Source organism: Belonocnema kinseyi, chromosome 2 (assembly GCF_010883055.1).
Source record: "Belonocnema kinseyi isolate 2016_QV_RU_SX_M_011 chromosome 2, B_treatae_v1, whole genome shotgun sequence".
Lineage (NCBI taxonomy): Eukaryota > Metazoa > Arthropoda > Insecta > Hymenoptera > Cynipidae > Belonocnema > Belonocnema kinseyi.
In genome coordinates this window covers 65,458,831-65,473,491 of record NC_046658.1, presented here as the reverse complement: position 1 = coordinate 65,473,491, position 14,661 = coordinate 65,458,831, and the positions used below count along the sequence as shown (strand labels likewise).

Genomic DNA, 14,661 nt, shown 5'->3' with positions numbered 1-14,661 from the left:
CAGTTCACTGAATACTTTTTTGAACCTAAGAACTTTGTATGTAAATAAAATATCGAGTTGAAACTTTGGAAAAGGTATTAAAATACATTAAAGTACGTTTAGGTACTTCATTTGAGTGGGGACTACACTGAAAATTATTTCCGTCCAAATTAAAACTGGGAGCCTTTTTCACATATTTTTTCTGAACCTCGACATTTTTTGAATGTTAGAACTTTTTCTATACATAAAGTGTCGGCCTCAAACTTTGACAAATGCAAAAGTCGACAGAAAACTACGTTAAAGTACAAAATTTAATGATAAAAGATGTAAAAAAAATATATTTCAACTAAATCTCATCCGGCACGCAACAAAGGACTCACAACGTAAGCCGAACCAGCCGTTAGAGCCTTTTGAAGTGGCCGCCTGGGTTAGGATTTTCGTGCATATCTGGAAAACCATTACCGACATGCCGGCAATGCATGCCGGTAATATAATGATATATAATATTATATAATAATTTATTATAAAGGGTAAATTTGCAATGTATAGAATTTAAAAATGCAGGTTTGGAAGACTTGACAGAATTAATAATTCACAGCGTTTGAATTTGAACATTTTTGATCAAAAATGTTTTGAGTTGATTAAATATAAATAGATGTAAATTATGTCATAACGCTTTTTAATAAACTTCAGTTGGAGTATAAATAATTGAAAAATACTTCCTTTCGGAAGACGATTTTAATCTGATGCTCAAAATTAAAGAATGTACATGCAGACTTAAATTTTCAAAATTGAACTGTTTCAATGAGAAAATATTAGTATTTAAAGAACTTTAAACGTCTAATTAAACCTTCAGAAACTATTTGAAATTAAAATATTTTTAAATTAATAGATTCATAATTAAACGCTTTAATTCATTTTCAAATACTATTCAAATGTTATTTCAGTTTAAAATATTTAATTTTAAACTCATTCTACTAATAATTTTGTGATGAATGAAAGTAGCAGTTTGGTAACTTTAAGCGATATTTGGTTGTTCATATAAAATGAGTCATTATAAATCAAATATTTAAAATTAAACAACTCGAAACTGAAGTGTTTGAAATAAAGTCTTGAATCGTTGGAATTTCACAAAATTAAATTTGTGAGTCAGCATTGTATTATATTGAATGTTCATTCATAAAAAAGCCATTGAATAATTATTAATTTGTAATCACAGCAATTTATTATTTGCTTTAATTTTATTGTTATTAACGTTGTTGATTTGAAATTCCTTAGGATTTCTGCTATGTAGACCACCCTGAAAATTTCTAAATAAATCGACCAAGTACATTCCAAGTAGGACGTGCACCGAATGTCACTTTTACACTTTCCAAAACAGACTTCTTGTGCGCACCAACCTTTTTCTTTTCAATGGATTTTCTCCTGGTATATGAGACATTTCTTTTGTGGGAAGTTTTTTAACTTCCAATTATTCGAAATAGTTTTTTTTCGTCAATGTTTACTATTCCCACATACGTCTCAGTGACAAATTGTCCTGAACTCACACGGAAGTACTATATATTTTTCGCGCTTGCGCAATGTCATTCTTTTAAATGAAAAGGTCTACTGATAGCCGAGTCCTTTGTTGCTTGCCGGATAAAATTTAGTTGAAATATATATTTTTTTAGATATTTTGTTATTAAATTTTGTACTTCAACGTAGTTTTCTTTCGGCTCTTGCATTTTTCAAAGTTTGAGGTCGATATTTTATATATAAAAAAAATTCTAACGTTCAAAAAATGTCGAGGTTCAGAAAAAAATACGTGAAAAAGACTCCCAGTTTTAATTTGGTCGGAAATATGTTTCAGTGAAATACCTACCCAAATAAAGTACCTAAACGTACTTTATTGCACTCTAATATATTTTCCAAAGTATCTGCTTAGTATTTTATTTTTTGAAAAAAGTTCTTACGTTCAGAAAAATATTCAGTGAACTGATAAAGTGAGATGAGTAATATAGGTAATTGGCTGTGTCACATGCTCTTAAGGGCATATTCTACTCGGGTAATGCTTAACTCCGGCAAGTCACACACGCAAAATATCCAGGGTGTGCTACAAAATCCCAATTTCGAAATTTTTTTGCCAATTTTTACTTTTTTCTAACAGCTATAAAAATTTTTTTTCAGGTCTAAACCAAGTTTATCGAAAATTCCCTGACTTTTCAGAATTCCCTGACATGTAGCAATCATGGTCTCTCATTCGGAAAAATTTGAACTCCACAAAAAAATGGCAAAAGTTCCGCAAGAATTGTCTGTGATTAGTTACTGAAATAATGCAGGATGGGGGGGGGGCAGATATGTGCTTAGCCAAAAAAATAATTTAGGTTACACCGTTAGTTTTTACTAATTTTTTATAAACTCGACATTTTTCCGAATGAGATGCTGCAATGCGACTTGCCACAGATTCCTACCTTACCGATATTCTTTCCGCCATTCTCCTGTCCACATACAATTAGACATGGAGTTTCAAAATGTGAGCACATGGGAATAATCTGTAAATAAAAGGCATTAAGGAATGCAAGGTGGCCGCTTTAATTAAAGAAAAAAATTCCCGGTTTTTTCCCGGTTCGTAAACATTTTTCACGGCTAATCAAATTTAAAAAATCGTACTCTACTCTAAAAAATATTCCACTTGAAGTAATAAAAAACAAACTGCAAATTAAAGCATTTAAACTTGAACTCTTGAATTTTAAACTTTTAAAAATTGAAGTTTAAAAGTTTTTCAATTTATAAATTTGGTATTCAAATGATCAGTAATTTTAATTAAAGTAATTAAACAATTTAAATGAAGTGCAAATAAACTGCAAAATTCAGAATTTTTAACTTTTAAAAATTATAGTATTCAAAGATTTAGATTAAGTTAATAGTCTACATTCAAAAATCAATCAATGAACTTTAAAAAGCTAGAAACATTAAACAATAAAAATATTTTACAACTTAAAAGTTCTTAAATTAGAAGTTAAATTATTTTCTATATTTATTTTATAACCTTGAAAGGCTTGAATATTTTATTTCAAAATGTTAGAAATCTAGACGTTTTAAATTTTTACAAATTTTAAATTATTTATAAATTTTCTTCAGAACATCTAAATATCTTTTAAAATGAATTGAATTTTTCCTAAAACTTCGAAAAATTCCTGCAAATTAAAAAAAAATTCCTTTAAAATTTGGATTTATAAATAACAATTGAACATTTCTATTTTTAGAAAAAATTAGAGTAATTTTAAGAGATATTTAGAAGTTTTAAAAGTAGTATTTTTCATTTTGAAAAGTTATTTTAACAGAATATTTTAAGAGATTTCCAAAATTGTCAAAAAAGATCCTGGAAGGTTTTAAAGATTTTGTATAATTTGCAGGATTTTTTAAAAGTTGTAGGAAAAATTCTATTTATTTTATAATATGTTTGGAATTTTCGCAAAAAAATTTCACGCACTTCGTTTAAATGACTTGAAATCATTTCAAGTTTTTAATTAATTTTGAATCTTTTCAAAACTTCTAAATATCTCTAAAAATTACTACATTTTTTCTACGAATAATAAGTGTTCACTTGTTATTTATACATAAAAAATCAACAATTTCACTTACAAATTAAACATTTTTAAATAGAAGAATAAAAATGCTAACGATGCAAGTTTAAGAGCTTTTCGAAATTTTAACCATTCAAAGCTTTCTATGTCAAACAATTAAGTTTAAAATTGTTTACTTTTAAATATTTGGTTTCAAATTACTGATCTTAAATTAATAGTAAAATATTGCTAAATATTAAATGATTATTCTTTTACTTAATTAAGAAATTTAAAATTAAATGGGTTAAAAATGGAATAATTAAGACCGAAACAATATTTTCAATTTAATAACAGCATTTAATTACGAATACATTATTGTCAAGTTATTTTTAAGTTAAAACAGTTCATAAATTGTCAATCGTACCTTTATATTAAATGAACGGGATTAGAATCGTTTTTTCAAATTAATTATTGTTCAGCTTTTAATACTTAAAGTACAGATATATTTTAAAAATAATTTAATTATTTATATTTAGTTCATAAAACTGTTTTTATCAACAAATTTCAACTTTACAGGATTTTAATTTTTACTTGTTTAAGTCTTTAAGACTGGACTTTAAAATTCTTTAAATTACAAATATACGCTTATAAATACAAATCTAAAATGGAACATTTCTAAGTAAAATATTTTCAAATTACGCATTGTAAACTGAATTATATAATATTTAAAAAATAGATCAGTTCAATTATTTATTTTTAAAACTGTTGAAATCGAACTTGGGCAGATTTTTCTTCTCAGTTTGTAAAATTCCTGGTCAAAAAATAAATTCACTGTCATTTCCCGGTCCAGCGGCTACCCTGGCAACGTCTATATATTCCTAAACTTTTATAATTGCAAAAAAATTATTGAAGGAAATAATTTGATATTATAACAATTTTAAAGTAGAAAAACGTCCCTTATTGCCTCTTATTTACATACTCAAATTTTCAACTCGATATCTTTTTTTATGTAAACAGAGGTATGACAAAAACAATATCGGTAAGGCAGGAATCGGGTCACGTGTAAAAGCAGAGGTAACAGCTTAAAAATAAAAAAATGTATAAATATAGTTTGGCGCGTATTAAAAAGTATAAAAAAATTGTTTTCACGTTTAAGCGTGAATTTAATGTTCACATTTTCACTGTAAAGGTACTTTGTCGTTTGAAAAATATATCTATATATATAGACACAACGGAATTTCCATTGAACAAATTTAACATATAACTTGAAAAAAATGTTAAAGTACATTATACCAATTTTTAGATAAACTAGCAATTCTACATTTAAAACCTTTTACCAAATGACTTGTTTCTGTTGTAACCTCTAATCAATTCGCCGATAATACAGTTTTCTATTCTTCATAATAGGTAATTTATCATAAACGGAAAAGAATTAAATTTAATTTTAAAAAATGCATACAAAGTCCATTAAGCCTTGAGTGCTTTCATTCTTTTTTTAACGTTTTTCTTTTCTTTCTTTTCATCTTTCACTCTAATCAGTTCCTTATTAATTTCTTCAGGACTTTCATCGGCTTTTTTCACTTTCTTCTTAAAATTTGCAAAAGTAAAATTGAACAAAGAAACGGAATTCTTCAAAGAAATTCGGGTACCTTTTGCCAATTCGGGTTCGCCTTCGACCTTCTGGAGCTTTTCATGGACTTTTAAAAATTCATTTTTCTCGGAGACACTTTCACCTACCGATAAAATTGTCTTTTTCATGTCATTCATATAACAGGATTCTGAATTTATTTTGGGAGCTGCCTTTTCCAAACTCGGATTTCTACAAGTACTTGGCACAATCCTACAAAAAATGTATGAAAATGATATTTTTTGTTTTGATAGATTCTATAAATCGTGATTATTGAAATAGTAAACTTACTTGTCGGTTTTATAATCCGGCGGAAGTGGAGCTCTTATAGAGTCGCGGAGTTTTCCCCAAAAATCGTAATTGTCTCTGCGACTGTAGTCGGCTTTGTTTGTGAAACTCAGCACCCGCGGAAGCTCACACGTTTTGTAAATGAAAGGTATTAGTTTCCTTTGTCGTGTTTCTGTAATAAAAATTCAACAATAATTATTAGCATATGAAAGGCAAAGAATGCTTTTTTCGCAAACTCGGAAGAATAGAAATGATTTCAATACCTATTTGGACCGCATGTGCGTACTTTAAAAAAAATTGGTTTGCGGGACTCTTCAAAAAATCTGGGGAGATTATCGCAATTAAACGATTACACCGTTCAGAAATTAACTGCATAATTGCGTCATGTTCAAACGTGATCCCCCCAATCAGATCTCTCTCCCTAGTGCAAAGCTAAAATATAAAAATTTGTAAATGCTTTCTTCACAATTGGAAAGTTAAATACAATTTCTCATTTATAGAAGAGTACATTTTTTAAATATTACCTTTAAATTATCTTTTTCAAGTCTCTCCAGCACCTCCTTAGCAAATTCGAATTCTTCGTCCGCATATAAAAGAAAAGCGTCGTAGAACTGTCTTTCTGAACCATCTTTAAATCTGTATATATCATCTGTCAAAAATAAAAAATATTATCACAGTACCTATTCTCCTTGAAAAATGTCAAAATGTATAATTTATTTAATAATAGGTGACAAAAAAAAGTATTATAAACTTAATAAACAGGTCAACGAACGAACACTATAATTATCAAATATAACGAATTCCAACTAAATTCGTTTTGATAAAATTATGACTTTTAAAACTTATGACGTAGATTATTATGAAAAAAGTTGCCATATATTTTCGTTAAAATTTTGCATTTCATATTTTTTAAACTCGTGCAGGTATTTAAATTTTTGTTCTTCATTCTAATTTTTTTCTACATTAACATTTTTTCTTAAAAGCACGAAAATCCACGTTTTTACAAAAACAACAAAAGATACAACAGTCAAAAGAACGAAATTATAACTTTTAAAAAGGCCTAAAAACAGTATGTTGAAGCTTTTGTCTATCTCGCTTTTTTAAGAAATTTTGTACATAAATGTGAATAATACAACATTTTTAGCAACATGAACATTATTATTTATAAAATAATACTATTTTTCATGTTTTGTTTATATTGTAGTAAAAATTCGGAATATTACGCTTTAGAAAAGTGCCAAAAGCAGGAGTTGTGCATCCTTCTGTCAAGAGTCTTACTTTTCGAACCATAAAGTACAAATTGAGAATAGAAAACTGTTATGGGTTTTGAATAAATTTTCTTTGAACATTTTCAGAAAATCAAAAAAAAAAACATTTTAAGAATTTATACGTTTTTAAAATAATTTTTCATCAAATTTTAAAAGAAAAGTAAAAGTTCTAGCAAAAGAAGGATGTAAAAATTAAATTCCTCTATTAGTTTAAAATGTAAATAATAAAACACTTTAGAGATCGACCACTCTTTTTGATAGTCTGCGTCATCTGCTTCATAAAATTTAAATATCCGTCACTTTTTCAAAGTTAATTTTGATAAATAAATATGACTCTTACCGTCCCATTGTCTTACAAAAAGTAACATATTTCATCGCAGATTCATTTTGCGACACGAACATGAATCGCGAACTGGTGCAAAATGGATCCGATCTTACAAGGGTTTACAAATTAAAATCGTAAATACAATTATACTTTGTCGATTAAAAAAGGTGAAAAAAGTGACAAATTTAAAAATAGTGGAAAGAAAGTGCATAGGTGACAATCTGTTTTAACTGTATAAGAAGAAGCTTAATTATCTTACCAACTGTAAGCATTGCTGCGTCTACATTATTGTCTATTGATTCCGGAGTTAATTTGGATCTCTCGATCCTTTCGAAATAGGCTTGCGCATCCTTGACTGTAAATTATAAAATATTGAAGGATATTAAAAATGAATTTCAATCTAAGAATTCTCGGGTATTATTTAAACTATTCTGGAATAATACGAACCAAAAAGGGGTTCCAAGTCATCGATAACGTCCCATCTATCAATTTTATCAAAGGCATCCTGGAGCTCTTTAAAGGTGATTTTTGAATTACTTTTTTCTTGCAGTGTTCCTAGAAGTTTGTCTGCTGGATCTCGTTGAGATTCAAGTAATGGTATTTTCTCGCCTGGTATACCCAGCACATAAGCCAATCCTCTCCAATCCCTAGAATATTATTCAACCAAAGATGGAAGTGCGTCTTTGGTAAACACTATACGAAAATAAAATTAGGGTTTAAAGATTTTTGGTTTACTTGAGAAAACGAAACCAAACGAAAATGATACTGAATTATTCAGGGTTTCCAAAGAAAATTAGATTTATAATGTCTATACGTTCAATGTAAGAATATTTTTAATTCCAATATTTTAATTGTAAGTTATTCAAGTTGTAAACATATTTAATCCAAACCGATTCGAATAGTTTAGTGTTAAAATTATTCTTTTTATTATTGGTTTCAAATTGAATTAAAAATTTTTATAGCTTCGCTACCACTGCCGAAACACTTTTATTATTATTTTTATTTTCTGTGTAATATCGAAAAAGTTATATTGATACAAATCAATAATATATAAATAAATAGATACGTTGGATAAATTTATTATTTCAGGGATCACAGTGCACAAGGAGCACGAAAAAGTGGCAATGGGTTAATTTTTCACAAAAAAGAGAAAAATAGGAAAGATTAAACATTCATTTTTATATGTAGAAAATAAGAAACAATATTTGTATACGCAATGTTATACTTAGGTGGTTGAAAATCTATTCACGGCGATATAAAAAAGTGCTACATAACTAATTTTTATATATTTTAAAACTTTCTCATGATCAAAAAAATTTCCTCGGCTTAAAATTCCTTCATTAATCATTAAATCTTGATACTCACAAGTATGATTAAATATTTCTCTTCAAGATGTTATTTCATTCTTACCACATTAATACTTTGAATGTAAATTTGAAACCATACTCTTCAACTTGAAATAAAACTAGTTTAAATTTGAGCACTTAAAATATTTTACACTAGCAACAAATGCACGCGCATTAACATCCCTTTATTTCTATTTTCTAATATTAAAACATATACTCTTCAAAAATCCATAATAATAAGCCATGGACAACTTTCTAATTCCTTTATATATCCCTTGAAATGTTTGAAATCCAAAAAAATCCGCTGTTGTAAAGTTTAATTTATTCCTGAAAGTTCTCTATAAATTCGTTTAAAACCTTTGAAATCTATGGAAATCATAAAAATCCATTAAAATAATAAAGATATTACATGATATTTCATTAATATAAAACACATTCGTTACTGGATTTTTTCTTAATATTAAAAAGATAAAATATTTCAATTTTGAATAGTAATATTTTTTAAATCTTCAATTAAAAATTGTTCACAATCTAATAACTTACATTTAAAATTGATAATTCAGAAATTTTTGAATTTCATACGTATAAAATTTGTCGGATATTACAAAATCAAAATCGTTTAATTTCAACCGTCATTAATTTGAAATTGTGTAAATAAAAAAAATAGTACCTACTGAATACTTTTAAATTAAACCCTGAAGGATAAAATACTTTTAACTTAACATTGTCCTAATTATCAAACTTTTAAATAAAAAACGAGTTTTTTTCTTTTGGTTTTAAATAGAGGCATATATTTCTTAAATAAAGAAAAATTAAGTGAAATAAGTTTATTTAAATTTTGATAAATCTTTAAATTAATTAAATATATACGGAATTTATATTCAAAGAAAACGTATTTTAAAATCTACTAAAAATTGCGTTTATATTTTCCGTACTGTTGAAAACTGACTTTTGGCAGTTTTTGAAAATTGTTTAAATTCCAGAACTTATTAAATTTGTGTTCAATCGAAAAATGTAAGTGAATGTTTAAAAAATTATTTTTGTTACTTTTTGAAAATCACAAAACTTTCTTCATCGAATTTAAAAATTTTAAACTTATGATCAAATTAGTTTAAATTACGATTATAATATAAATTCGTAAAACTTAAATCTTTCAGTTTGATAATCGTTTAGCTTTTCTTTTACTAGTTAAATTTTTTCAATCTTGAATACAACATTGTTCATATTTGAAGAACTTACATTTGCTATTAATAATTTAGAAATTTTTTAAAAATTGGAAACATTTTCAAGTTAAAATGTTAAAATGTTTCATAGAAACTTTTTCATTTAGTTTAAATCAATAAACAGTCGAGTTTGCTTGTAATAATTAAAAATTATTTCTTTACTTTTATAACTTTTTAAACTGTTTAATAAATATATAATAGTGAGCTAAATTTAAATGAACCTAAAAAGTCAGGTAATAATATTTCTAACATAATGACATCGTGATTCAAAATTAAATTAAATAATTTTTAATTTAGACAGATAGATCAACGTAATTTATTATAGTTTATTTGAAAAAATATTCGATTCGTAGATTCAGTAAAAAAATATTTTAGATCCATAATTTGTTTTAAATCCTAAATAGATTAGTTTGAAATTGGTTACATTCTGAAAGTTTAAAAAAAATTCACTATTCACGGCAGCGTATTCAAGTCTTGAATGGAATAATATTGTAGCTATAAAACGAACAATTATATACAGTGGAAGTTTTGCGAGAATAGAGAAATTTGACAACAAAGGGGAAACGCAGGGGAATAAAGGGTAAAATATCTGTGATCCCTGCTATTTGCAACAAATACATTAAATACAACTACAGTTTTGTGCTCCAAAGAAGCAAACATAAACTTAGAACAATACAAATTTACCTTGGCCATCCGTTATCTGATTTCAGGATTTTTGGCGGGTTCAACAATGTTGAAATTAGTTGCTTCGATTCGGTGGATAAAGCAAATAACGGTACTGTTGAAAAATCCATAATCCTGATAATGAAACTAACCTCAAATGACTTCGAATTAAATACTGCACTAATTGATCTCCATAAACTTTTAAAAAAAGTTTCTTAGTTTAAAAATCTGTTTCGAGTTAGTACGTAATTGATCCTGATGGTATCAAGATTAGTGTATAAATATGCTAAACATTAATGATAAATTTGTTGAGGTCAAAGCGTTCGAATTATTATCATGTGTACGATGTTATAACTACAAATACGCTATGAAATATCATATTTTTACTTAATTTTTTTCACGACATACTGTTCAACTACATTTTTAGATTTCAGATCACTGCAAACACTTGTACAAATCCACACCAAACTGTCAACCACTTATTGTCATGCCAACTGTATGAACTGTAGGTTATGTCTATACGGTAAACGGGCACAAAACCAACAAATCTACCATATACATGGACATAGGAAACACGGGACTAGGCATGCCATCCTAACTTTGCGAGCGGGGTTGAATCCACGGGAGGATGGAGAATTTCATGAGTGGGAGAGCCGCCATCTTACGATGTGCCATTTGATTATGCGCACAAGCAGTTTAGCCGACAAACTGTGCATGAAAATATAAACATGTGGGCGCTGCCATGTTTGTCGCGGGACATCAAATGGTGGCGGACCTCCCCCCTCATTGCATCACCCCCGCAATGGCATGTCTAGTCCCTTGTTTCCTATGTCCATGCCTGAACATAATGAAGAGTTTACCGAGTTTACCGCACGTCAGGAGGCGCCACAGAACTTATATTGTCACAACCCGGGTATCGCGTCGTCCTCTATATAGGTCTGCGATATTACCGGCCGGACTCGAAAGGTAAACGTGGATCCGTTTAAAAATTTTAAGACCTATGAAGATAGGTGAGTAAAAAAAAATAACAGGTTTAAACAGAAAAATAATCACAAGCGTCCACTTTTATTATTTATTTAGAGGAAGGTTATTTAATACAATTAATGTAATGAATGTCGAGTTAAAAATATGAAAAGCTATTCGCGAAAGAGAAAAGAGAAAAAACGACTTCTCTAATCAAAAGCTAGTCTAATTCTGCCCTTCATATCAAGAATCGGTCTCCTCTTTTTTGAGCCTCCGAGGTTCCAGAGCAAGGGCTTCTAGTGAAGACCATTTTTTAAGCCAATCAAATTTCTGGGTCCTCCTTTTAAGGAGGGTCTCCAATTTTAAGAAAACCAATCAAAATGAGAATGAAAATGAGACCTCCTTCTTAACTTTTCCCATACATCTCAGAATCTCATTGCTCTTATCTACCCTCGAGTCATGTCTATCCGCACCTACTTGAGATTTTTGAAGCGCCTTGACTCTTGACACTTAGGGTTGCTGCAACGATTTAGTTGACCATAACTGTCTGACCAAGGAAAGAAGGGAATGAAAATTGGTTTCTGTTATATATTTTATTAGTTGTTAAATTACTAAGGGCTTGAATGTACTATGAGACTTTTAAGTGAAACTATCTCGGAACTCACTAGAGATCTGAGAAGTTTCTTATTTTATTAGTGTTCCTTTTAAAAAATGATGGGAAATGATTTCAGTTTTCGTTTACGGAATATTTATTTTAGCGTCTTGGTGCCTTCTTTCATTAGAAAAACTAATTAAATAGCTTTTTTATGACTGACTGAGTGTCAGTTTCTTTAAAGCAACAACCTTTTATTAAAAGAAGTACATTTTCCAGAGACAGATTCTTAAGAGGGTTAAATTTTATACTTGTAAACACTTTAGACAAAATACAATATAAATTAAAAATGTTTCTCAGAAAATCTATCTCATCTATAGGAACTATTAAGTAAGGTTTTATGTGCTAACTTACTCTAAGTCCATTCATTTACCCGCGAAAAGAAACAGGCTTTCTGGTTCTTTTCCCGGCTTGTCTCACGCCTGTCTCGTTTTTGCCAATAGAAAGATAAGAGAGTTTGAGAACAATAATAAAAATTGCGAAATATAATTTTAAATTTAGCGATTAGGCTTTTATGGTTAGGCGGTGTTCTTCTTTACCATGCAAAAAGGGTTGAGTTCTACATGATCCCATAACTAGATGAGCGCGGGATACGCGATCATCACAATATAAACGGCCACGTAATTCGAATTCAAAATAAGCAAAGTATTGTTTTTAAAAGAAAATTTCAAAAAATGAGTAAAACAAAATATGAAACGTGAACTGTAGCTTAATAAAAAAAATTAACTAAAAAGTTGGAAAGTACTATTAAAGAAGGAACGAAAGATTGTGCAACGAGGTAAGTTTTCAACACGGTAAACAATCTACCTTACCTGCTGTTGGTAAGAACTTACCTCCCTACCAAATCTTTCGTTTCTTCTTTAATATTACGTTATACTTTGCAGTTCATCTTTTCATTAAGTTACAATCCACGTTTAATATTTTCTTCCTCTCCTTTTTTCTAAAATTTCTATTAAAAACTTTCCTTTGCTTACTTTGAGTTCTAATTAGTAATTACCCGATCTGTTTATGTAATTTCGGTGGTGTCTCCTAACGAGCGGTGAACTCTCCCATTCAGCATGATTAGAGCAAAGATATTATAAACGTAGATGCGGTACGGGGCGTCGGAGTGGGGAATTATATATATATATAGAACATTACATTTTCTGCCCTATCGAGGTGCTGCCCTCATCGTACTACGAAGTCGAATTCTTGTTTTCTCATTCTTCGTAAAATATAACGGTAAAGCAGTAGGAAAATTTTTTAAGGTTAGAAAAGTTTGACATGTATGTATCGCTGAATTTTTTCAGATCTGAAGCAAAGATATTTATCTTTGTCTGAAGCTTGATCCAGGTTTTCGGTACAGCCTTTTTTTAATTATAAAAAAAATGTTCTCGAAAAGTCATATTTTTAATTTAAAAAAAAGTATTATAGAAAGACATTTCAAGATAAACAAGTGCTGAAAGCATTTTTCTTTGACAATTTTTTTTTTATTTGAAATAATCAAATATTTATACCAAAGAAACAACTTTTTTAATGTTTGAAGTATTAAAACATTATTATTTAAATTTAAAACAATAATTAAAACAAAATATATTTCTGGATAAGATATTTTGGTTGAAAATGTATATAGTATTTTTTAAATCATAAATGTTCTTCTGAAAAATCGAAATGTTAATTAAAAAACACGTGTTCTTATATATTAAATTGTTGGTAAAATTTTTTGTATAGTTTTAAATTCAAACAATAATTTTTAACAATTTAAATTTTAAACAAAAATTAATTTGATAACAATATTTTATTATCGTAGTTTTAATAAATAATTAATATTGATTAAGAAACAATTTTATTTGGGGAGTCTTATTATTTGTGAATTTTCAAATTCATTAATATTATAAACTGTTCAGGAATTTTATTAGTTTTGGAATTGTATTTTTTGGGACAGAGAGTTTTACCGAGTCGGAAATTTTATTTTTCGGGATATTTCAGCCGTCACCATAGAATTACAGAAAATTTGCTCTAATTATAATTTCGACGCTCGATCATTTTGATTTTTTCCTACAGTATTATTAAAAAGAAATGTGTATGGAAATTTTTGATATCACAAAGTTAAGGATAATCTCAATAAAAAATTTAAAAATTCGCTGTACATCCAATTTTTATTCCTGGGTCTTGGCCATTTTTTTCTAATCCATTTCAGTGACTGGTAAACAGGGGTGATTTTCTCTTAGAAAATAAATGATTAAAATTTGAAAAAATTGGGTATGCTTTTTTGACATCTAGGTATGTAAAAAAGGTAAACTGCAGAAAATTTAAAATCTAATTTAAGGACTATTTATACTTATAACAAACTATATCGCTGGGTGTTTTCTACGGGGAGCGGTGGATAGAGGGGAAGTGATTTTTTTCGCCGGACGCGCCGTCTATATTTATGGCGGGCAACTAAGCCCGCAACGCATTTACGTTTATAATATCTTTGATTAGAGTCAAAGATATAATATATACTTTGTTAATACATTGTTATATTACATTGAGAACGGTAACGAGAATGAGAATATTACCGAGAATAATACCGAGAATATAACTGAGAAATAAATTCTCTGAGAATTTATGAGAATCTCAGAATTTATTTTAATTAAGGGCATGTGACACAGCTAAATTCCTATATTACCGATCACAGTTTTTCAGTTCACTGAATGTCCTTCTGAACTTAAGAACTTTTTTTGTAAATAAAATATCGAGCTGAAACTTTGGAAAATGTATTAGAGTACAATAAAGTACGTTTAGGTACTGCATTTTGGTA

The 14,661-nt window shown here is 28.4% G+C and overlaps 1 protein-coding gene across 1 annotated transcript; it reads right to left on the bottom strand.

Annotated features, from left to right (window-relative positions):
* Window positions 1-4,766: 4,766 nt before the first annotated feature.
* LOC117168315 (myeloid differentiation primary response protein MyD88) lies at window positions 4,767-10,848 on the bottom strand. Its single transcript, XM_033353886.1, has 7 exons — window positions 10,286-10,848; window positions 7,480-7,679; window positions 7,292-7,387; window positions 5,964-6,088; window positions 5,703-5,871; window positions 5,443-5,611; window positions 4,767-5,364 (listed from the first exon to the last, which is right to left on the bottom strand). Exons 1-7 carry the CDS (start codon window positions 10,393-10,395, stop codon window positions 4,992-4,994), a joined length of 1,242 nt encoding a protein of 413 aa, XP_033209777.1. The 5' UTR covers window positions 10,396-10,848; the 3' UTR covers window positions 4,767-4,991.
* Between the last annotated feature and the right edge of the window lie 3,813 nt (window positions 10,849-14,661).